We start from the raw sequence: 25,950 nt of genomic DNA on the forward strand, positions 1-25,950 counted from the left end.
CAGTAAGGTGAAAAATCATGTTTATTATTTTTTTGTCTTTTTTTTTTGATTGAAACATCTGCTTAAAAAGCACAGTCGATTTTTGTAGGCTGAGTCGTGTGTGTTTCTCCTCTTCCACAGTTGAATAATATTAAGATGTACAGAACATTGTAACACTTCAGTATGAGATCTGTCCAGAGCCTAGTTATATCAGCAAGCATGAAACAGATTGTGCCACTAATTGCTGTCAAGATGTGATGCTGAAATCCCCTCAGGTTTTACAAAGGCAGTAGCCATCTTCATGGATTCATATTGAGATACAGTCAGGCGGTGCACACTCGGTGAGAAATCATAATAAAGAAAAAAAACTAATTTGCATTTATTTCAGTTTCCTATTTGACTTGGAACTGGGATAAAAGAAATTCAGGATGCAATTGTATTTTCATGGACAGTAAACTGTGGCAGTGCTGGAAAGAAAACATCTGACCTGAAACTAGTGTTTCCTGGTGTTTTAAACTCTCTGCAGCTACGTGAAGAGGAAACAGAAGGTGAGATGGGATCTCACGGAATATTCTCGGCCAAATAAAGATCCAGGCAGCAATATTGCCATTGAAATGACCTCGCTTTGGCACAAAACACCCTGTTTCATTCCTATGCAGAATTTCTGACAGGACAGTGAGCATCACGTCTGAATAGACAGAGTGAAAGGTCAGAGAGGGAGAAAGGGATTAATACGGCTGTCTGAAGAAAGAGGGAGGACTTTTAAGAGAAGGTCACAGGCCTGGAATCAACAGAATAGTTTTAATATTCCTAATCCTGGTGGTGTGGCAGTGCTACAGGAGGGGAGAGGAGGAGAGAGGGGGAAGACGATTGCAGATATGATGAGATTAGGGCCGAGGGAGGGGGAGAAAAAAGCTGGGATGAGCTTCTGATGGCACAGCAGGTTTGGCCTTCCCTGGGGAACACAGGGGCATGAGAGGAGGGGCGATCACCACTCTGCAAAGGACAAAGGGAGGGAGAGTGTGTCTGTACTTATTTGTGTGCTAGTGTGTGCTAGTGTGTGTGTCGGTGTGTGTGTGTGTGTGTGTGGCCTCTGCCTGCCATGCTTCTTACTGTACCACCCACAATGACAGCCCCCCCCTCGTCGCTGCAGTCAATGTCACAGCTGCCAATCGAAAACGACTGCGGGCCGACAGGAACCCATTCTCTCCCCACGTGAACCAGTCAGGTCAAAGCAATGGCAAGGCAAGCTGTGTCACTATAGCGATGCATAGTTAACAATTAATCCCGTTAATGTATCTCTGGATTCTTGGCTGCACCGGAGAACGGGCGCCGGGTTTGGCCCCGTTTGGTGTCGCTGCTTCTCGTGAGCGGACACGGGAGGCACGACCGGATTCACCTCCTCAAGGAGAACGGACGGCTTTCAATCGATATCGCTTCACATTTACAGTAGTGTGTATGGTGTGTGTGTGTGTGTGTGTGTGTGTGTGTGTGTGTGTGTGTGTGTGTGTGTGTGTGTGTGTGTGTGTGTGTGTGTGTGTGTGTGTGTGTGTTTGTGAGGGGTGTAATTCATTTTGCTCTGGTTACTAAAAAAACAATATTAATGAACAGACTTGTAATATGTCCGTTGCTTACTTGGCCTTTTTGTTTATTTTGTGCCTTTTTCTGTGCCAGTGGGTTTTGTGTATCCCTGTTTCCATAGCTGCACACCACAGATCACAGTCCTGCGTGGATCTTACCAAATTTGGACATTGCAGTCACAGACGTATACTTTATTAATAAAGGAAGAATATTCAAAATACAAACTCAGGTATTAGCAGGAAATATCCTCTGCACCATTAAAACTGAGGATAATAATGCTGGGTATCTGTAAGACTGTCTTCAGCTGTGCAGCTCTGTGAGGCAGCAGTGCTTTGAGCTAAATGCTAAACACATTAGCATGCTATGCCCACAGTGACAATACTAAGATGCAATTAACAGCTGTTATGTTTACCATGTTCACAGTTTGTTTTCAACAAACTAGATGAAAAATCAGGGGATCGTCAAAGTGACAACAATTTACCCTGAGGCGAACATCTGTACACGTCAATACACGCACTCGACCAATCACGAGTCAGTCTCTATATATCAGTCTATATAGCGAGTAATTCAAACTAACTTACTGGGAACATGAGCACTTGATCATACATTAGTGTGATAAGACCATAACCATTTTTGAGAATAATTCATTGACTGTTAACCTTTTTTGCACCACCGTGGCCAAGGGAGGAAGGGGTCTGTTATTGACTTTAATGAAATTAGTAGATTCAAATTTGTTGTTGTTTTAGTTGCTTTCAAAGCTGGTAGACGACTACAAATATTTTTAATCTGACGACTTTGTATTTGCAACATTATCCCTATTACAAACTTTGAGATGCTGAATGTCCACGTGATGGGAGATGTGCAGGACTGTGATGCACGATGCACAGTGCTAGGTCAGGGGAAGGTTGGGGTATAACAGCTGCAATGTTATTTATACAATGAAATTTATTGTCTGATGTTGGTATTGAAATAACTCTCCGCTACATATGGGAGGGTTTAATCGACAACCCCGTGGCAGATAGAGATTTGTTGAAGGAATCGCAGGGAGGGATGCTGAATCATCTTTTAGTGACTCGTGGTCAGTCAGGGGGGTTGTTGACATATAAAACTAAAGGCACTGTCCTTGTTTTCAGCTGGTGTGGTTCAGGTTCAATAATGCCTCAGAAAGATCAAGAGAGAAAGACAGAAATAAGGAGCGGCTCCTGCTGCGGTGCGTGCTGGCAGCACAGCGGACGAGCCGTTAGAAGAATCTTCTTTAGAGTTGTGCTTGCACAACTTTTAAGGTCTACAAATGTAAAAGGATCCACCCTACCACTATTTCAAAACCCAGAAACAACAAAGATTGAGAAACTAACAGTTTTGTTCCGTGTTCATAGGTATAAGTTTATATAGCTATATTTCATGTCTCGCGCTGCAGATTTGGTTCTTCCAATCTGTTAACTCGTAAAATTACACAGTAGCAATGAAGTGCTACTTGCAGCCACACGTACCCAAAACAAACAAACAAACAAAAGATATGTAAACACTTGCAGACGATGGCTAAAACAACACCACAAACCTCTTAATCTTTTTACGTAAAGAAAGTCCCATCACTAAAATCTAAAGTCAAATGTGAATAATTAAAATTGCTATCGACATTGTGACGTCTCTTCTCTTTCGCTAAGTACTGTACAAATCTTGTATGGACAGAAGTGAGACAGGAAGCTACGTACAGGTTTAGGAGGATATTGCCCTCACACAAGATCAACATGGTGGGCTCTTAAACATTTGGGAGGGATAACGGCACTGATTTCAAATCAGTGCAACAGGGCAAATCTCTCCTGCTCTGTCTGTACATTGAGCGGGTAAAGGCCTCAACCCTGGTGTCATGCATTGTCACAGCGCAGAACTGTTGTTGGAGAGAAACCCAAAAAAAAAGAAAACAGTTTCACTTGTTTTTTCACGAAAGCAACGTTTTTATAGAAACAATTTCAGGATGTCAAACAGCACAAGGACAAGCACTCAAGAAGGGGAGGAGAGGAAATACTTCATGGTTCTAAAAGGAAGTCATAAAATGGCGCCATTAAAAGATGATTGAGTCTTTGTGCTTTTGTAGTTAGTCAGCCGATCCACTAGGGGGGGCCCATCTTTGGGGAGTTTAAAGAGAGAAATAGAGCGAGAGAAAGAGAGAAAGAGAGGGTGACACTGTTTCCTGGCTTTTCTTTTGAATATTCAGGAAGCAGTTAAAAATGGCGTCTTATTAAGTGTCACCGGCGTCAACTGATATCAGGCAACAAACTATAAACAAGAAAAATCGCAGTCAGATCACATTTATAAACAAAGACTTCTTTTCATATTGAAAGTTCTTAAGATTTCATATTTCACTGCATCGTCGTCATCATCATCATCATCATCATCATCATCATCACTATTCTAGCACAACAGCGTGACACATATTATAAATCATTACAGGCATTCACTCTCATGGAGTGCAGCGCGGAAAAGCTTCTTAATATATTACTCTGTGTCTCCTCCATTATAAATAGCTCTTGATCAGGACTCAATCTTGGCTGGGGAGGTCGGATAGCACCTTCCTGTACAGTAGGACTCCCTGGTTGATTTGATTTTGGTCTGATGTGAACATGTTTACCTTTTTACAGTCGAGGGCTCAGATTTGATGCTGTGCTTGAGTAAAAGGCCTGTCCATTGGTCAGTGGTTTTAAAACCACTTTGAATGCAAGTGTGGGTGTGAGGATAGTTTTCCGTGTTATGAAACTGCAAACGCATCTGGATCTGTGTACAACGACTGAAATGGACTGTTTGCTAAACCCAACCTCCAACTTAGCAACCATCATAGCTTAGCAACCGTAACTACGCACAGCAGACCTGTCGAACTCTAGATTTTTCCACACGCTGAAGCAACGTGCATGGGGGCTGCGGTTAGAGCAGTCTTCTAGTCTCTCCAAAGCCCTCGTATTAGATTGGATGTGTTTATTTACTCGTATGTAATCTGCAAATGTTAGCATGTGTGGTTAATGCTTGATGGTGTGTGTGCACAACGCTTGGTGCTGGAGCGGTCATCATAACGACAAACATTCACAGTTTTATTCTTGGGAACACAACGTAGCCGGCGATCGTGTTAATGTACCATGTTAGCTGTCAGTGTGATGCTAAAGAGAAGTGCACAGGAAATAAAATCCACAACCAGAAGAACATGCGCAGGTTAGCCAGCTGCCTCTGCCGCTTCTTTCGCATTTGATTGGCCGCATGCGCTTAACTCAATTTGACCAGCTGGTGCCTCCATTGTCACATGAAAAGTTAGCCTCAGTGTTATTCATGAATTACAACAGTAGCAAAAGGGGGTGGGACTTAGCAAACATTTGTGAAACTCATCGTATCCTGATTATTAAGCATTGTGATCCCGGGGGAAATGTTTTGAATCTACGGCAGAGTGATACTGATGCGGGTGATTTTGGTCATTCAAAGTTATGAGAGTTGGATTGTCTTTACTTCACCGTAGCGTGGCATAGAAAATGTATTTGATTAATGTCGGGTCATTAAAAGACTGTTTGAAAAAGTGATCTTGCTCTAAAAAGCCCAAATAATTAAAAATCAAAAATATACCAAAACTGAAAACATAACATTTTACCCAGAAGATCACAATACAGATTTTTACAGTTTCAGTTACCACTGCACTCATAGTGCATTGAACTATTCGATTTCTAGATAGGTTTAAATTAGGATTAATGATACAAAGTCTTCATATGTTATGGGAGAGTCCAAATTTATGATCAGTCAAATATCAGTCAGATTACTGCTATGCCTGTGATGATCACAGTAATGTACCGTATGTCTGTGTTGCAGCCCAACAATGCTTTTGTTGGTGCAACTGTCAGTCAAAGAAGATTCAAATTTCACTGACGTCAAAAATGTGTGTGTAGGCAGGCTTGTACTGAGCAGTGATGGTGCTATTCATCCCTCCCTCCCTCCCTCTCCTCATCCTCCTCTCAATAGGACGGGTCAGTGGCGGTCGTAGGCGGAGGCTGTTGCCGTGGCTGCAGGGCCTGTCCCCCGTGATGTCGTACTGTAGTAGTACGGTGATCCTGGGAAGAAACACAGACCCACGTTTTATTTCATTTGCTTAAGGGTTCAACAAAAAAACACATATTGCAGAATAAGAGTGTTAATGGATGACTCCAATTTAGTTCAACCTGGGTACTGTTATTATAGTTGGCCTAATTTCTATTGGTTAAGGTAATATTGTGCTCAACAAATGAACATTGTGACATTCATAAAACAAAGATAACTCTTTAACCAGATTATTTGAACCTGCAGTCATCAAATGTTAAAACAAGCACAAAGAGAAACAAAAGAGTGAAGTTGTTTCTAAAATCAAAACAATGAGCTAAAAGACAGACTTAAGGAGAACTGCATCAGAGTCGGATGATAATTAATATTTTGGAGGATTTTTTAGTTTGTTTGTTTGTCAGCAGGAAAATGCTTATAAACAGATTTCTTTGAAACTTTGTGGAAGGTTGGGCAAATACATTTTTTGTGTGAATCTGGACAAGGTGGTGGAATCAGGAACATTGCGAGATAGTTTTTTAGTTTTTTTACATTTCACCAGTTCCCCAAAGAATAATTCATAGATCTTGATGAAACCCATCAGACATAATTAGGGGACTGGTATCTATGAGTGTGTGGATCCAAATACAAATTTGAATCTAAAATTTAAATTTGGGTCTATAGGGGGAGCTGAGATAATGTAATGTGGCCTTAAGGCTTGTTTGAATTCCAGGGGGGGGCTTGTTGGGCGTTGGTGAAGGTATGCGCTCTACTGAGTGCTATTCTCTGTCTCTGTGGAGTCGACTGTCATGTGGCTCTGCTTGTGTCTCTGTCCCTATTACTCTTCGGAAGCAATGACATTGCAACCGCGGATCTCAGCACAATTTCTTTTATCACAGACAGGAATGACGTTTAAAACGACGAAACTTGGCGCCGAGTTGTAATGAATCAGAATGATCCTTTAAATATGAGGGTTACCGAAATCCAGGGTAAATGTGGAATGAGCAAGATTATATTTTACTGTGAACATGAATAGTAAGAGGCAGGGGGGAGATGACATGAACCGATGAAGCTAATGACAGAAGAAATTAGTCTCCCTTTCATGTAAAAACCAATAAAAAGGACTCGGCCGACTTCCGTACGCTCCTTTCTCTCTCTCTCTCTCTCTCTCTCTCTCTCTCTCTATCTCTATCCAACACTCAAACACACTGAGAGACTCGCACAAGATCTAAGTGACAGTCTAAGATGACACACTGAGTACAGCTCTACTACCACTGATCCCTTGAGTCTATTCTCTCCTCAGGGAAGAGGTCAATTCAATACTGTAACCCCACAGACACACTGCAGCCCACACTCGCACACCTTAATACACACCTGCCTACACACACACACACACACACACACACACACACACACACACACACACACACACACACACCTACCTGTCTCTGTCACTTCCATCAATCAGCCTGGCTGTGTGTTGACAGGTTATGTCTGTCCACAGTCCAGGTAATCTCAGGAGGCTCTTTGGGGAAGTGAGGCATTAAGCCGGCCTGACAAACTATTTAGTCTCACTCAAGACTTCAGACGCCCACTCTCCCCCTTTCGAACTCCCTTCTCTTCCACCTCTCACCTCTCCTCTGCGTCACAGCTTCTGTTTTCCTGCCACGGCCCTCAAATCTTTCACTGTCTAATAATGTGCATCCTGTCCTCACATTATGTGTCTGCTCATCCGTTAGAATGCTCAAGTCTCTTCTCTTTGCACCTTCTTCTACACAATCGCTGAATCATCACACACACTTTTAGTTGGTTGATACTCTTTCATTTGCTTTCTCTCTCTCTCTCTCTCTCTCCACCTACCTTGCATCTGTCCTGCCTGGCTGGTGAAGAGACTGGAGGAGCAGCCGATTTCCGTCCCCAGGAGAGACCCATAATCCTGCTGAAACACTGGGGGACAGAGGGATGGAGGGAAGGAGGGAAAAGGAGAAGTCAGGAGAGGAAACACTGGGGGGCACATTACAGGTCAGCGCAGAACTGACCCCTCTCACCTACTGACCTTTTACATATCACCCCCCCCCCCCCCCCCCCCCCCCCCCCCCCCCCCCCGCCCCGCCCCGCCCCTTTCACCTTTTAACAAGACTCCGGAAATGGCTCCCAAGACAATGACTTTGACAATGACTGGCTTTAGTTAGGTTTGAACACAGATACAAAGGTGCAGAGAGACATTGTTGGGATTTGTCTGTCATGAGTTAGTCACTGGCGGTGTCACTGATTCACTGACATTAATGAATAAGGCTTGTAATAATCTGTATTTGTCTGATTGTCAATCAATCCCAATAAAACACCAAATCCAAAGATTTGTTTGTTCATGTACAGTCTGTGGCTTTCAGCCCAAAGTCCATTGGTCACTACTTAAGATGTAATTATATAAAAACAGGTCAAGAATTTTTTTTTTTTAAATAATAGGCTAAAAAAACCTACTTTCTTGAGATTTGTTTCCAATAAAAGAAGCAAAGTATATCAGCAGCCTAATCCTTCATCTGAGAGTAAACCAGCTCTGTGTCAAAATGACAAAAACAAACAGGGGCGAGCTGGAATAAAGATTTTAAGCCTCAACGCAACATGGAAAAACTTTAACTATCCAAAACAAAGATGTATTTTTTAAAAGATATTTCTGATCTTTGATCATTTGATTGTCCTTTCAGAGCTCACTGTGTTCTGTCTGTCACAGTGTCGTCACTCTTGTTGTGTCTATGACAACACATTCAAACCTGATCTATGCATGGTTAAATACAATCACACCCAAACAGAAAAAAGACAGAAAATAGTTAACACATTAGTGCACAATACAAACTGTAGAACACTATCCCTGATGATGAGTAACTCGATCATTGATTAGAGTGAGGATTATCATGAGCATGATGGCATGAAAAATAAGTATTCAGGGTCAGTTTATATACCATATAACATCAATCCTGGTATGCTCTTCTGATAAGATGTAGATACAGTATATATAGATATACCATGCATGTTATACACACACACAGAGTACGTACATATGCAGATATATGAGCCTCCTAATCTGTTCCTTCCTTGTTCTCTTTCTCTCTAACTCTCGTCTTCCTTTTCTTCAAATCCATTCCCCCCAATTTGCCAGTCTTTAAAAAACCATTGCACAGAACCATTAGTATGTCTATGAGGTATTGTACTGTACAGTACAATACAGAATGAAAAGTAGTGTAATGAAAAAATGAACAGTGGAGCATGAACATATTACCGGAGAGTATTACAGAGGCTGGAACTGTGTTTGACGTAGAATGAAATGAAATGAAACGCGTATTGATCCCGTTCTGTTAAGCAGGGCTGGCTGCAGAGATACGGGATTCACCTACCTAATAAACTGGGGTTAGGAAATCTCCATGATTCATTGTATGTGGAATACTGAGGGTGGGAATATGGACTTCCAGAAAAATCTCCACCTGCAGGACAAAGAATAAAACAAACAGGAATGGATGTGTTTAGAAACAATTATCCTGTCAAGGGCATCGAGGGTTCGGTTTCATTACGACATGGATGAGTTAACAGGGAAGATTCTTGGTGTAATGTCGTGCGGACAGTCAAAACCAAACAGCTTGAAGTACAATAGAAGCATTTCAGTCAAATGGCAGAGAGCAGATAACAAGTGTGGGTCACCAGAAGTCAAGATTGTTATTATTCTCTTGAGAATGGAGATTGTCTCAAGGCACATTTTATCCAAATGCCAGGGAAAAGATGGCGACTTCTGGCACAAACATAAAACCCTCAGACCTCCCAAGTTCACCATCTGTCAGACATCGTTTTGTTCAGGCATAATATTAAATCTGTCAAAAGACGAGTCGCAAATTCCCTGACGCCTGTAATTACCTGTTTTTGTCTTTTCCCTAAACTCAACCAACCAATGTTTTCATCTCTGAGCCCAAACTCAACCAAACTTTAACCATGATGATTTAATGACCAACTGCTGCTCTGTGTTTTCCAGATGAACAGCGTGTGGAGAGTGATTCAACTGGAGAGCTCAGCCAGACTGTGCTGGTCCCGCCGTACAGTGGATGATGGCATAGCTTTTCTCCCTCATTTACTACTTACTGTCTGGGGTGTACTCTTCCTCATGTCTCCCCCTCCCACTCCTCCCTTCACCCCTTCCTCTTCACTTTCTCTGCCTCTCGTCCTCTGGCCCGCCTGACTCTAACCCGCTCGTCACCCTTCACATCAAAACAACATTCTTCCCCATCTCTTCCCCTCTTTTTCTTTTTTCCCCACTCTTTCTTTCTCCTCTCCTGAACCTTCACTCCTCCCGGGGGGATCCCTCTCCCATAGCTGACAGTCACAGACCCTGATGCCCCCCTCCCTCCCTCCCAGCCTCCCCCCACCCGCTCCTCCTCTTTCCCTCTCGTTCTGTCGGTTCTGCCTCGCTGCTCTCCTACACCCCCCCTGAGTGTCAGCCCCCCTGCTGCAGGGAGAGGGAGAGAGAGAGACGGAGACAGAGAGGGAGAAAAGAAGAACAGCAGAAGAGAGTTGCTTGCTTAATGAAGGTATGATATTAGACAGAGCGGACAAAAAGGAGAATAATTTGCCGGGAGAAGTGCTGAGATAAAAAACACGGTGGAGCCGGAGAAGCAAAGTTGAGAGATTATCTCCTCCACTCGTTTTAGTCAGCTCGTGGATTCAGGCAGCTTCCAATATTCACTGAGAGGAATTTAGATGTTATGTGTGTGTGTGTGTGTGTACGACCCAAGTTTTCTTTCTTGTGCATTTGTGTGTGTGGTTATGTGTGTGTATGTTTAGCTGTCAGGTGGGGTCGGGATGTGGTCTCCATGGCATCCCTGGGTGCGAACATCCTCCCCTTGTCATCACCGTAGTGACGGCAACGTGTCAGGTTGTTTAGGAGACGGAGGGAGCGAGGGAGGGAAGTGGGTGGAGGGAGGAACGAGGAGGCTAAGGGGTCTCCCTTGTGTAGCTCAGTGTCAAGGTCGCACACACACGTACACACACTGTCAATAACAAACACACGCGCGCACAAACAATCGCATGCCAACACACACATAAACATATACCAACTCAAACACACAACCACACACACAAATATGCTGTCAAACCTGAGGACAGGACGGGGTGAGCACAGGGGGACAGGGCGACAGGGTTACCCATCTTTAGACGTGCTGTTCCTACATGTCCACTGAGAGTGTGTGTGTGTGTGTGTGTGTGTGTGTGTGTGTGTGTGTGTGTGTGTGTGTGTGTGTGTGTGTGTGTGTGTGTGTGTGTGTGTGTGTGTGTGTGTGTGTCACTAACTGAATGACTGGGAATACACAGAGACAAGAACTTGTAAACAACATGGTTTTGATTTTGTTTCACTGCTGCGGTTGCTTTTGCATTTCTCCATTTATTTTCCCTGCAGTATACTTCACACTGACCAGGATGACCACTGCAAGACTGAGAGAGAGAGAGAGGGAGAGCCGGAGAGAGAGAATGGCGGTCCAGGATTGAAACACAAAAGCGGCGTAGAAGGCGGAGTGGAAGGGAATGAATGAATTAGTCGTGGGTCACTGGTGATTCTCATTAAAAACAAATTACCAACGTTGAGGAGGGACAGCTGTGCTACTGTGGCTGGTTTCTAATGATACACACACGCACACACACACACACCCACACAGACACACACACACACACACACAACACAGGCAAATACACATATATAGGTACACAAAAGCTCACACACGCCACCCCCTGGGAGCACTGTCAGCCAGAGTGTTGACAAGACAAGAAAGAGGAAGTGGCAAAGCTAAGTTCACCCCCTGAAGACACACACGGAAACACTGCACACATCTATCCACTGGGGATTCAAACAGTTACAGCACAGTTGCACATCTGGTGAGAAGATGACGAGAGATGAACTACTTTAATTATTTTCAGTTAAAACTTTTTTTTCCGTGTGTGTGTGTGTGTGTGTGTGTGTGTGTGTGTGTGTGTGTGTGTGTGTGTGTGTGTGTGTGTGTGTGTGTGTGTGTGTGTGTGTGTGTGTATGCCCTCACTCACCAGGTACCATCCCAGTGAGGGAAGGGGTGGAGTAGCTGCCCTGTCCAGTGGGAGGAACGTGAGGAGGGTAGCCTGGCAGAGTGGTGCTGCCTATGTCTCGACCTGTAAACACAAACACACACACAGATTTACCACCATCATATTTACATTAAGCAGCTCTATAGTGTGTACATGCTCTTTGCACATTGTCCTGTAATGTGTTATTGTCATACATGTCATGTTCTTTCATTAGCCCATGTTATATAATATATTTGTAGCGCCTTGACCAGAACCAGTGGTTCCACTGGTACAGTAAAGATAGTAGATTGTGATCGATAATAGACAATAGATTGTTCTACTTTGGTACAATAGTCATAAAATTAAAGATCATTGTGAACATCAAGACTGGAAACCATTTACAGGATGAAGCTGGCAATAGTCTGCATTTTTCATTTTGCCAACAAATCCCATCAAAAGCCCAAAACCAACAATGAATTGATCCAACTGACGAGCACTGTCCAAAGCCTGATGTCGCCTCCACTGGTCCAAAGCTATTAAAAGCAGGTTAATGAGCCACACTGGGTCGCATGTTCCTTTTGTATGATGATGGGTACTGTAGTTAATTTGGGTTAATTCCTGTGCACCATTCTGCTCCTGTATATATCCAGCAGCTAAATAGTTCTAAAATGCACAATTGCACAATTGATATCTGTTGGCTTAAAACTATAAACTATTGTTTTAAAACAGATCAGTTCTTTTGGGAAAATATTTCAGCTTTTTATATGTTGGTGACTTTCTGGTTTTATGAGTTTGTTGGTGAGGAATATTTCTAATATTTATCGAAAATAATAGAAATTTAAAGTGACTCCAGCAGCCATATAAGAAACGTATGTATCATTTAACGTGTACAAAAACTCATTAGTCATCATTCTCTGATGTTTTAAGGATAAGAAACTCAAATCAGATCTTTCAGCAGGTGTAACTGCAACAGTCGTCCACGGGGATCATTTCATTCAGCATTATTTAAACCTGTGTTTATTTAAACCTGTGTTTGAAAATGACCTGTGACATTTACTTTCCACTCCTGACACTATTCATACCAGTGACGGAATTAACGCGGTAGTGATTTATTTTCAAAGGTTACAATTATCACCTTGAAAATACTTTGTGTCGCAGAAGATCTTTATTGAAACATTTTTGGCAGAGCACATTCCGGACGACCCTCTTTCTTTTGTTTCTCTCCTCCTTGTTTTCCATCCGCTGGCATCTATTAATTTACCGACTCGCCCTCCTCTTGTTACCACCGCCGCCCCCCCCCCCCTCCTCCTTCTGTCTGTCACTTGGTGGATAGGATATATAACTGCATTAGATTACATGACAGTGTGTCGGCCCAAATCATTTCTCTGTGTTTGCACGCAGTAGACAGTGGGAGTGCGGTGAGAGGGAGCCCTCCATTCATCATCATCACACACACACACGCACGCACGCACACACATGCACCGAGTACCCACCCCCCACCCCCCTGCACACACACATTTATCATCATCATAAACAGCTCAGATGCTAACACCATCAATCCCATTCACTTCCCCTCCACTTAACCACAACTAACTAACTGAGTGGAGGAGGAGGACGAGGAGAGGAGAGAGTGATGTCGAGAAGAAAACATAAAAGACCAGTGGAAGAGAAAGTGGTTTGACTTGAGGGAATAGGAAAGAGGTGACGTTTAAATAGAGTGGAGCAGAGGTGCAAGATGTTTCTTTAGGTCAAAGTTGTATTTAAGTAAAGATACAGAAGTATTATCAACTAAATTTGACGGGGACAAACACAGAATAGTCATTAAGTGGAACAGCCACCCTCATACAAAATTTTATTACTGATAATTTTATATTTGAGCAGCATTATAATGTTGTAATTGATCGTGTGGGAACTCATTTTTAATAGTTCCTATTCTGTTGCATCACACTTTATAAATTGATCACGTTTTGTATGTAAAAGCATGAATGAGATCCAAATTGTTCTTATTATATTGGTGGAGTTAATGGATTGAGTTATTTTCCATCATGGGATAATAAATGATGGTGGTAGGAAACTAAGTGAAAGTTAAGGGATCATCTCCTCAACTTACTAGAAGCTATCATGAAGTGGAATATTCACCCAAAGGTTCATTGTGGCTCCAGACAAAAACGTCACCAAAATACATGAGCTGACATTGTCATAGAGCCATGTTAGTTTAAAAAATTGTATTTAAGAAATCCTTCTCAAATTAATTATAATTATTTGTCATTAAATTCTCATATTTAATGATATCAGTATTGGTCAGCCTGAACAATCTCTATCAACTGAGCTTTACTGGAAAATTAAAAAGGGAAACAGAAATGGGGAAAGAAGTGGAACAGAAAAACAGAAGATGTGTGGTTACAAATCAACCAATGCATCTCATCCTCGCATATTTCTGTCCTCTTCACTTAATATTTGCTTCCATCCCTCCCTACTTGTGTTTCTCGCTCACAGATTCCCTCGCTGGCTCCAGCCTCCTCTGTCCCTCCTCGCCTCCTCTCTCCTGTCTCGGTGTAGTAAAGTTTTTCTCTGTGTTTGACGCGACAGCGAGGCATTAGTGCAGACGGGCTACTCATCCGCTCAGGGTCAGTGCACAGGGCAAGGAGGAGAGGGAGGAGAGGTTGGAAGAGAGGAGAGATGGACTCTCTACAGCCCAACTTAGAGGGGGCAGACAGGGCCAGATCCTCTGAGGTGTGTGTGTGTGTGTGTGTGTGTGTGTGTGTGTGTGTGTGTGTGTGTGTGTGTGTGTGTGTGTGTGTGTGTGTGTGTGTGTGTGCGTGTGTGTGCGTGTGTGTGTGTGTGTGTGTTTTTCTGTGCCTGTGCATATTTATGCCAGTTGTGTTGCTGTTCTCCGCAGCTTTGTCGTAGAGGTCAACGAACAAGTACAAGTCTCCTCTGTGCTCACTTGCAGCTACAGATGAACACTCTCTTTCTGCCTTCCTCACCGTCTCCCTATCCAATCAAACAGCTATCAGAGCAACACATGTCAAACCTGGGGGGGGATCGGGGGTTTACAACGTGTCTCTGTGTGTGTTCACGCTCGCATTGACTGGATGAACTTCTAGGAGGGAAAATGAAAATTCCCTACAGATGTGGAAAAGACCCCGGAAAGGAAGACGGAGAATGTGGATTAAATGCGGATCTTCAGCGAGTGTCCAGAGTATCAACACGTCAAAGAAGCAATAACATAGCATCAAAAACACAGACTTCTGATCCCCTAGAGGGAGCCCTATTCTGAGGGGAAAGACAGGCAAGGAAATGCATGCATAATATTTATAAAGAATGTGGGAATACGAATGTGTGTGTGTTTGCATGCATAAGCAGAAATGGAAATTTTATCTCTCTGACTTTTTTTCTCTCCCTCTCCCGCTCTGTCTGTCTCTCGGCGTGAGCAGGTAATAGTCTTCAGTGATTTCAGGGGCTAAACACACAAAAAAAGAGCCCATTCCCAGATATCCCCAAATTCCCAGCTCTATGATTCCCCTCATTACAGATAGGAACGGCGAAGCCTTGTCCAAGTGCTCCCTGGTCTATTCTTAATTAACCACTGCCTCTCCCAGTGCCCCTGAATGGAGACAGAGGAAGAGAAGAGGCTCTCACATCTCCTCCAGGCTTCCACCTCTCCTGAGATCCAGAGCTGTGAGCTCTTTAAACAGGTTAAATCACTTAGAATCCCTGTAGCCTCTGTCACTGCTGATGTAGACATGAGGAAGCCTCTGGATCACAGCAAATGGAAAATGAATTCATGGTTTTCAGAACCATGACTTGGGCTTGATTATATGTTGGAGCTCTGGCTGTGTCGTTCCCTAATTCACAATCACACCACAATGATTTTACGAATACATTTAATACAAGCAACTAAAATTATAGTTTACAACTCAAACTGTCTCCAAGAAATTCCTTCAAGGCACACTTAAGATATCATGTTCAAGAGGCCAAAAGCATTTCTTGTAAAGCCACCATGACCTTGACCTTTGACCACCCAAGTCTAATCAGTTAATCTGTGAGTCTAAATTAACATTTGTGCCAAATTTGAAATGATGTTCTTAAGGTGTTCTTAAGTTAACGCGTTCACAAAGTCGCAGTGACTTTTACCTTTGACCTTTGACCACCTAATTCAAATTAGGACATTATTGAGTCCAAGTGAATGTTTGCACCAAATTTTAAAGAAATTTCCTCAAGGCTTTCTGGAGATATCTTGTTCACAAGAATGAGACAGATCAAAGAACATACTAGAATAATTCAGTCAGACACAGATATGTACAACCATGCACCAGAGGCTCCTGGAAAAGATTTACTGAATTCAGCTACATCAGATTGTGAGTTGGACACAATACATCTTTTTTAGGGAAGGTCTATTAAGTTTGCATATAGCTGTTAGGTATGTTGGTATAATTGTGATGTGTCTTATTCTGCAGGAGTGCTGTTATTGGTTGGTCATCTTTCTTACCTGGAACAAGAGAATAGGACTGTGGACCGGAGACACTGGCTCCTAACTCTGCACCAGGATTGGCCAAACTGTTCTTCATCTCGTCCAGTCCGCCCGCTAGTGAGGCCATGGACGAATAATCTGACGTCTGGGCAAAGACAGGAAGTGGAGAAAGATCTTCAATGAGTCAGAGCATCAAAGCAAATCATGACATTTTCTGATATAACGTGAATATATATTGGTGCTGGATGTTGCAGATGTTTGACACATCTGATTAATCCTGCTACACGTCTGACATGCTTCCTCATAGCAGAGAGCAAAGTAAAGAGGTATGAGCAGAGACACACACACACATACACACACACACGCACGCACGCACAGAAACACCTACAGCTGAGTGTATTGATCTGTTTACATAGACAGGGATTTACTGTACAACCAAGTTCAACAGTCTATAACCACAAGATCAGCTTCCTCTGCCTCTTCATCTCACACACACACACACACACACACACACACACACACACACACACACACACACACACACACACACACACACACACACACACACACCACTTATATACAACACATACACATACACACACACACAATGCAGAGGCATCCACAGACCATGGATAACACAAAGCCTCTTCTCTCCCCAGATACCAACAACAATAAGAACTGTGATCATCTCAGCACACGTACACACTGACTCTCAATGCCCTTAACACACACACACACACACACACACACACACACACACACACACACACACACACACACCCTTCAGAAGTTTAACACCATATAGAGAAGAGAGGAATGAAGTGACAAACAAATATCTAGCTGTTGTCTATTTGAACTGTTTTTTTTAGACAAAAATAATTCCATAGTGACCTTGAAGCCTAAGTTCAAAATGTAAAAATAAAAAAACGTCACGATTACCGTCATTTCCTGGAGTGGATATTTATTTTATATGACAATCAGATGAACAGTGAATGTCACCATGATAATGAATAATTAATTAAGTTAACTAATTAATGGCAAAATGATTACGCAATAGTGAAAGTGGAAATTCAGGGTGATGCCTGTTTTATTGAAATTAGTTTAATACAAGGATGTTGTTTAAAAAATGTCACCATTTCCTGTCCTTTAAACATTTATTTCAAGGCGACTAATATAAACCAAAAGTTCTTCTCTTCTTGGGCCAAAAGAAAAACATGAAAATGCTACAGATTGATTTTGCAAAATGAAAAATCTGTCATCCACAACATAGATTATGAGCTTTGGATGAACCCCAATAATGAAGTCAATATCTTATCTTCTCAATATCATCGTGGTTAAAGCTTGTTCTCTCACACTCACTAAATGCAGACAGATGGATGGAGACCGGCCCCTCACCTGTGTCTGACCCCAGCAAATAGCCATGACCCATTCGTCCTCATCTCGCTGCCAGGTCTTTGTGTGTGTGTGTGTGTGTGTGTGTGTGTGTGTGTGTGTGTGTGTGTGTGTGTGTGTGTGTGTGTGTGTGTGTGTGTGTGTGTGTGTGTGTGTGTGTGTGTGTGTGCATGTGTGATAATGTAAAGTAAAGTATTGACCCTGATAACCAACCATATATTCTCAGGGCCACAAATGACCTGTCTACTGACTATGTGTGTGCATGTGTGTGGTAATTTCGTATTAGTGTTTGCAGAACTGTGTGTTTTGAGAAAACAATGGGTTATAGATCCATAAAATAGATAAGTGATCATTTTTCCCTTCTTGATTTTAGCACAGATGCTAATATGTAGAAGCATTCAAAGGGCTTGAACTACAACTCCCTATTATATGATGAACACCAGGGTTGCATGAAGAAGTTTATGTGGCCTTGTCTTGAATGAAATGGAAAAGGGAGGAACTGACATCACAATTAAGTTGCAGATAACCCATCATCTATAACATCCATGCATGATCTATACTGCTGATCCTTTTTGAGGGTCACGGGGGGGACAGAGCCAGTCCCAGCCGACACTGTGCGAAAGGACATCCCAGGGCAGACATATAGAGACAAACAACTACAACAACACCCGCGTTTGAACTCAGATCCCTCCTGAGCTGCAAACCACCACTACGCCAACAAGCCGTGATGATTAAAATCACTTTGAGCAAACATGTAAATTAATACAATGTCCTCACTTAATGAATATGGCATACTTAATTATCTATAATTCCTACTAAGTTACATGAAACGTGTGTGTGTGTGTGTGTGTGTGTGGGTGTGGGTGGGGGTGTGTGTGTGTGTGTGTGTGTGTGAGAGAGTACACTAATGACAGCAATCAGAATTTCCTTTAGGTGATGAGGTGAGAGTTTTGCACTGACCCTTTTAATACCTCTGCATCTGTGTGTGTGTGTGTGTGTGTGTGTGTGTGTGTGTGTGTGTGTGTGTGTGTGTGCGTGTGCGTGTGTGTAGGTGTAAGTGTAAGTGCAGGCATGTGTTTGTGCTCACTGACCTCTTAAACACCCCTGTGCTCGTCAACACACAACACAACCACTGGACTGTGACCTGCCAAATAAGAGCTTACCCTGTACACTACACCTCTCTCTCTCTCTCTCTCTCTCTCTCTCTCTCTCTCTCTCTCTCTCTCTCTCAGTCTTCAGACACATTTTAAGCTCTTTTCTCTCTTAATACCCCCCTCGCCCCCCCCTCCCACATCACACTTGTAGTTTTTTTTTTCCGTCCAATGATACAAGCTATCCCGCCCCTCCCTCTCTTGGCTGCGCTCTGTCTTATTATAATGGTGTCTAATGTGTCCATGTATCCATGTAGATGGGGGCCAGGCAGCGGCGGCGGCGGCAGCAGAGAAGACGGGGTCTGCCGTGGTAATTGGCCATGATGAAGTTTGGCCAGTGGGGTGACAGGCCCGCTAAGGAAGATGGATCATTCTCATTCGCCCCCCTAAATGTTGTCAATTCCACCGCTCATACGGCGCCATCAGCCCTCATCAAAGAGGAGGGACGCAGCTGCCGGGCCATGGAGGGGTTGGGGTTTTCGGGGGGTGGAGGTGGCGGTGGGAGTGGAGTCGGGGGGAGTTGTACAGGGTGAGAGGGGGTGTCAGGGTGAAGTTGGACTTGGGGCAGGACAGGAAGGAGCAGAGGATATAAATAACATTTGTAGAAGACAAGAGCGGGATTGACTCGATTGAGAGAAATGGTGGAGGAAGACATGAGGAAAGATGGGAGTTGGGAGACGTTGAAAACCTGCTTCCTGTGTGAAACTGAGTAAATGTACTGAGCTTCTGACAAAATAAAAATGTCCTGCAGACACTGTGACACAACGCATGTCACCCACTAAAACCCTGCGTTGGCTGATTGCTGTTTGCAAACACCAAGACACATTATAAAATGGTGATGCTACTAACTTTTCAGGTAACTGTAGTATTACACATCTTTTTGCAGTATTTTATTTCGTCTGATAAAGATCCATTGACCTGTTACTCTAATTGGACTTCATGCTCTCACTGTTGTCACTCAACGCCACAATGCAGAGAGTGGTAGGAGCTGTAATTTTCTGCTTTTATAACACGCTGTTTGTTTATTTGTTTGTTGATTGGTTTGGTTGTTTGTAAGCAAGAGTAAACAAAAACTATTGGACAGATTACTGTGAAACTTGGTGGAAGGATGTGGTATGGGTCAGGGAAGAACCCATTCTATGTGCAGTTCTGGATCGGAGGCGGGATCCAGAATTATTTAAAAATTTTATTTAACATTGTGAGGTTTATTTTGACATTTTCACTGATTTCCCGAGGAAATAATTAATGAATCTTTATTAAAAATCTAAAATATTTAGGGAGCTGATTTGGGGGAGTGTGTACAGTTTGGTGCAGCTTGATTGAATTTGAGGGAACTGTTGGTGGAGGTATGAACTCTACTGGTTTTCAATGTTGTTGATTAGAAATTAGGATTTATATTGTTGTCAGAAATCTATTTGCAAAGTGAAGAGGATTTGTAAAAAATAACAGTGTTGAATAGATAGAGAAAAATCATATTAACATATATTACCCTATTTACCATAAATATATGATTTTTATTCTTATTATGGTCTGCCCTACACTCCCCCCCCCCCCCCCCCCCCCTGATAACAGTGGATGCTAATAATAGAAAAGGACAGTAGACCTGTGAGGTATTTACAGCAGTTTTACTATTTTTTTTCTCTCTCACACACACACACACTTGGTCTACTGTCTCAGAAATGGGAAGGTAATGGTTTGGTCCAAATCTCACAGCACTAACAGATGAGCCCTAATCGGCCCTCTGACACACACACACACACACAGACACAGGATGGCCCCGTTGGTTTTTACATTTGCATAATAGTATTTCCCTTTTTCTCCATTCCCCAAATAGCTCCCTCTCTCTCTCAATCTCTTCACATTGTCTTCTGCACTCCTGATGGGAAAAGGCTCGACTATAAACAAATACAATTCCCTCAGAGGCTCACAAACTGAGACACGGATTGTGGGGAAAGAATTCATCTGCGCTCAAACTGAGCGTGGCTGGGGTGGGGAGGAAAGTCATTTCCAAAAGGATCCAGGCCTCAGCCCGGGAGAGGAGGAAAAAGTTCTCACTGCTAAAAAGAGAAATTTCGTAATTTATAAATGATTTAATACAGATGACAGAATTGACAAGATGAGGGTATTGATAGTTAATTTTTTTCTTATTATGAACAAATCTCATGACAAAAGCAAACCTCAAAATAAATTGGTCCTACTTGTATTGTCTATGAATTCTCCTCCTCATCTTTGACCTCTCTGCGTCTTTCTAAGCTTTATCAGTGAGGATAATAACATCCCCTCTTTCCTTCTATGTATCGCTGTGAAGACTCGTTTGTACTGGGGGTGGGCGTTTGGACCCGGGGCAGCATGGACGGGTGGGGGCTCTGTCAGCACTGCTGATTTATCACCTGGGTAATAGGAAGTGATTGAAGGGAAATTCAAATGAACTGTCTCTGACAGGCACACATGCAGACACACACATATGAGCACGCACACACAAATTAATAGTGGGGCTTAATAGACTACAGGGAGAGAGAGGGAACAAGAGCAGGAGAAGGAGATGAGATAAACGGATGGATTGTTTTGGATGAAAGAAAAAGAGAAGGATAGAGAAGTAACCATTGTTTAAGATTTGCTCGTAAGGAAGATGAACAATTTAATTTTTTATCTCTTCACGCGGAGTGAAGGAAAAATAAATAATGAGGCTTTTGTTTTAGAGCAAGAAAGATAACGAAGAGCTTGAAATAACGGCTGAAATCACAGTATATTAGTGCATCATGAAAATATACTGTTGGAACCTGAAACTGCACTTCCTTTCTGATCACACACACACACACACACACACACACACACACACACACACACACACACACACACACACACACACGCACACACTATCTCACACTTTGACAAAAGCCCCGTCCACACACTGCAACAACAGCAGAAGCAGCAGCATGGCCAAGTCTATCAGGCGTCTTTTTGGAATGTCAGTCACAACACAGCGTGACCCTCCTTGACCATAACGCCACCAACACTGCCTCACACACACAAACACACACACACACACACACACACACACACACACTCACACACACACACACACACACACACACACACAAACACACACACACTCACACACACACACACACACACACACACACACACACACACACACACACACCCTCTGCCCACATACCAAAGAGGCTGAGCTGTCAGGGTGTCAGTGTTAAGGGTATGACTGTCAATCATTCCCTCTGGGAAATGCAGACTGGGAAAAGAGGTGGGGGGGTTGATTAGAGAGGATGAGAAAAAGGAGCGGAGGTAGAGGGACAGATAGTGGTGTGTGTCTGTGTGCGTGTGTCTGTGTGCGTGTGTGTGCATGTGTGTGTGTGTTTGTGTGTGTGCGCACTTGCATCTCTTTGTAATGCAGTTCCTAAAGCCAGTTTGACCCCAGTGCGACCCAAAGTCTAAAGCCCCCTCTCCCCGACCCTGACCCCAGTGGCTCAGAGAGGACACTGACCTATGAATCATGGGTATTATAGTCTCAAGTCGTAGTCTATAGAGCTACTACAGCCAATCCCTGTCGACCTCTCGCCCTGTGCCACTCTACTCCACATGCCGGTCAGAGGGAAGTGAATGAGTTAAAAAGCCAAACTGTGCCCTGCAGGTCTAAGGCTGCAGCCTGTCTGTGGTTCCATTTACTACCGCCCCACCATTAAGTGTGCGTCCTCTTGCCCTTGACTTTGACTGAATAAACAAACCAAAACTGGGGATATTTGAAAGATTGCGGAAACAAAAAGTGTCATTTTGCGATGCTGGTAAAATATTTCCTTAATATTGACCGGAGGGCCGCAGATTAGAAGAAATTTGAGGGAAGGTGGAGAGAATACAAATGCCAGCTTGTTGTCGTTTTGTTATGCAGAGGACTACTTACACCTTTCTATTCCACTCAGAAATATATTAACTTACTGCTGGGAGAGAGGGCGGGAGGTCGATTTAGATGCAACATGAAGACACGCAGACACACCCACTCTCCCTCTTGTTTTCTCACCTTTTACTCGCTCATTCCAACAACACACACATATGCAGCACATTCCCGAGACGCGTCAGCATGCGGACGGCTCCGTCGCATGTCCCTGAGCTGCAGGAAGTGAGGTCATGATAAGAGCCGGGTCAATATGCTCATTAACCCCTGCAGTGGGTCTAGATTATCGGAACATCAATAGGCCAGGCCTGAGTGGGTTTCTGCTGCAGCCGGTACTGTGTGTGTGTGTGTGTGTGTGTGTGTGTGTGTGTGTGTGTGTGTGTGTGTGTGTGTGTGTGTGTGTGTGTGTGTCAGGGCGAAGAGACACACAGACGTCTGTCAGGCGAACAGACAAAACACAACGTGATGCTGATGACATAAGAGAAGTATGAACAATCAAAGGAATTTCATAATTATAATGTGCACTGTGAGTAAGACTGACATGGCATGACAAGGCATAGCAGGCAGGACAGGACAGGCTTTTAGCTGAAAGCCGACAAGCATTTCATATAAAATGATCAAACTTGAAACACTGATTTTAAGGAAGCTTCTATCCTCGATCACATTAGAGCCATTAGGTTTTCTCTAAAAATATATTAACACCACTGTAGCTCAAATGTGTTCTTGTTTAGTGGATTGACATTGTGTCTTATCTTAACTGTAGGTATTTGTGTGGCATCAACCTTTTTGGAATATTTAAAATATTGAAAGTTTAAAAAAGAACTAGGTAACAAACTTGAATATATACTTTCATTTTATAAAATTTGTGAGATACGAAGCTGCAGCTCACCTAAACTGTTAAATCTATCAGTTTCATTATTTTTTTTTCTTTATGAAGAAGAAAAACATCAAATGAACTATTAGGATTCATAACAATACTGTGAAAAGCTTTAGTAAAGTTGGCTGTAAGCTGAACTGAAATGTAAGGCATTGTGGCAGGGCTAGAAAACGTGCAAGCATCCCCTATAGTACTGTGGAGGTGGAGGCTGTGTCTGGTGCCCAATGCTAGGCTTTAGTTTATGGTGGCCCCCACAGGACACCCCCCGACTCCACATCTGCATGGGTTTGGCCCCTGTGAGTTTTTCACAGACAGATTTCTTCAGCCCTACTGTTCACTGGAGCTCCCTACGGTCTTTTCACCCTTAACCTGTTCCCAAACTCAGCCTCAGCCAAGAGCCTGCATGATGCCCCGCCCTTACCTTGCCAAAGTCAGGGCTCAAATAGAGGTCAGAGCTGGATTGGATTGGACAGGGTGGCTGTCTGCCACAGAGCCGGTCCAGTACCTCGATCTGCTGCGGTGAGAACAGCTCCCCTCTCATCTGCTTCCTGAGGAAGTCCCGCCCACTGTGGCCATGCCCGTTGGCCAGCGGTGACTCCTGCAGACCTGCACGGAGAAGACAGGAGAGAGAGGTTAAAGGGGCTGTGATATTTAAAGGAGGAATGGGAGTATGAACGGAGAAAGAGAAGAGGTCTACGGCAGAGGGAGAAACCAGGTGATGGAGGGATGAAGGGAGGAGTGAAGGCGTGGGTTGATACAATAAATGACTGAGGCAGATGTGGAGAAAGAAGTCAGAGCAGAGTATAAACGAAGATGAACTCCTGTGAGCTGATTTAGCACCAAGTGACTTCATAGATTGTGGAGAGTCTGAGAAAATGCTATACAAATTCACCCTATTACCGAGCGCGCGCTGTCTCTCCCTCTTGATCTCTCAAAAGTACACCCTCGCCTCTCATATATACGCACTCCTCCGTCTCTCCTGTCGTATCGCCCATACACACACAGACACACAAATATATATTGCTGTGGTATCAGTATTAGACTGTGAGCTCTCGTATCCTGCAGTTATTGCAAGGCCGAGGGACTGAACGAGACAATTATAAGAACTCTGAAGAGTCGCGGCCCGCAAATGATTAGAAAAGAGTGAACGAGAGAAAAAGATAAAGAGAAAAAGGGGATGAGGGTGAAAATCCCTGCTATAGAGCCAATTCATTCCTCCAAACCGCTCCTGAGAGCCTATTTTAGTATTGGGGGTCACTGTGTGTTGGGTGTGTGTATGTGTGTGGGTGTGTGTGAGTGTGTGTGAGTCTGTGTCCGGTGGCAGGGGGAGTGATATGACAGACAGGTGGGGAGGGGGAGGGGGTTTCAAATATATATTTATTAATTTTTCCCATTTGGGCTGAAAATAAAGATCCATTTGTGCCAGACTGGTCCTGAAAGTGATGTTGAAAGGAAGAAAGAAAGAACGAATGAAAGAAAGAAAAGCTTGGGCTTCAGAGCGTTTGTGAAAACGTTATTAATCTTGTGTTTTGTCACCACAGTAATTCAGATCTTACTTTCGTAGCTTTGGCTGACATTCTTTTAGCCATGACAGCATTGTTCGCTCCAATTTACTATAATTGCTAAGATCTTGAAACATGGTCTTATTGCTGAGTAGTGCCGTCTGTATCTTAACAAATGATGTTCTGTTATGTTGGGAAATTGTTCATCTCACAGTTTACATTCACTGCTAATGATCACCGCCGCCGTTTTATTTAAGGAGCTGGTTGTGCAGGAGAACAGTGTTTGTTTCCCTTCACTGAATTAATTAACCTCTGGCTTTTGATCATGCATAGCCCCAATCTTTCCTTGGCACCTACATTACCCACAATGCAACCCGACACCCCAAAATTTGGTCAAAGATTTTAACATGTTGTGCTTGTAGCAGCTAATGTGGCCTAAACCCTGGAGCCTGGAGCAAACATGAGGAGTGGGCCACAATGGTCTGATGACTCCATAGCTCCAGATTTTGTTCCTTTTCAAACTTGTAGTCTTCAGACACAATTGATGCAAACTGAAGCAACAACTTTACTTGTAATAGCGAGGACTTATCCTTTAAACGTACAATATGTAACTTCGGCCACGAGGAGTCTCTCAACCAAAAATAAAACGCCTAGTTTGATAATGTCCTGAAGCAGCACGGGATCATGGGAGTTCACCAAAATTTGCCGATAAAAATAAACCTGATGTGACACAGGCACAAATCATGTTCACCGATGAGGTTGTGTATTCAAGTTTTATTCACGTTACGCAGCAAACAGCGATGACTAATTATGATCCATTACGAGTGACCAAAACAAACAGTGGAAGGAAAAAACTGCCGACTGGCTAACTGGCTAGCAGCGTGTTGTCCCCTCTTCATATGTTTGCCCTGGAAGTTACAGCAGAGACAGACAAGGTCACGGGTAAAGCTGACACGAGTAAACGGCAACCAAAC

The 25,950-nt window shown here is 43.3% G+C and overlaps 1 protein-coding gene and 1 long non-coding RNA gene across 5 annotated transcripts in view; one reads left to right on the forward strand and one right to left on the reverse strand.

The window, feature by feature from the left end:
* The first annotated feature begins 1,525 nt into the window (after positions 1-1,525).
* On the forward strand, positions 1,526-2,720 carry LOC117766305. The gene is made up of 2 exons (XR_004614693.1): positions 1,526-2,063; positions 2,111-2,720. It is a non-coding gene; the product is annotated as an uncharacterized LOC117766305 (long non-coding RNA).
* Positions 2,062-25,950, reverse strand: part of pax5 (paired box 5) — a 51,649-nt gene continuing 27,760 nt past the window's right edge. For 2 of the 4 annotated variants that reach the window (XM_034593189.1, XM_034593197.1), the window contains exons 6-11: positions 23,980-24,080; positions 16,166-16,292; positions 11,677-11,778; positions 8,997-9,083; positions 7,465-7,551; positions 2,062-5,642 (exon numbers count right to left, since the gene is read on the reverse strand). In XM_034593189.1, coding sequence (XP_034449080.1) covers positions 5,560-5,642; positions 7,465-7,551; positions 8,997-9,083; positions 11,677-11,778; positions 16,166-16,292; positions 23,980-24,080 — 587 coding nt within the window. In that variant the 3' untranslated portion in view covers positions 2,062-5,559. Of the gene's footprint in view, positions 5,643-7,464; positions 7,552-8,996; positions 9,084-11,676; positions 11,779-16,165; positions 16,293-23,895; positions 24,081-25,950 lie in introns of all 4 variants that reach the window. The other 2 variants (XM_034593173.1, XM_034593181.1) reach the window with 1 other exon arrangement.

Source organism: Hippoglossus hippoglossus, chromosome 1, assembly GCF_009819705.1.
Source record: "Hippoglossus hippoglossus isolate fHipHip1 chromosome 1, fHipHip1.pri, whole genome shotgun sequence".
In the NCBI taxonomy this organism is placed as follows: Eukaryota; Metazoa; Chordata; class Actinopteri; order Pleuronectiformes; family Pleuronectidae; genus Hippoglossus; species Hippoglossus hippoglossus.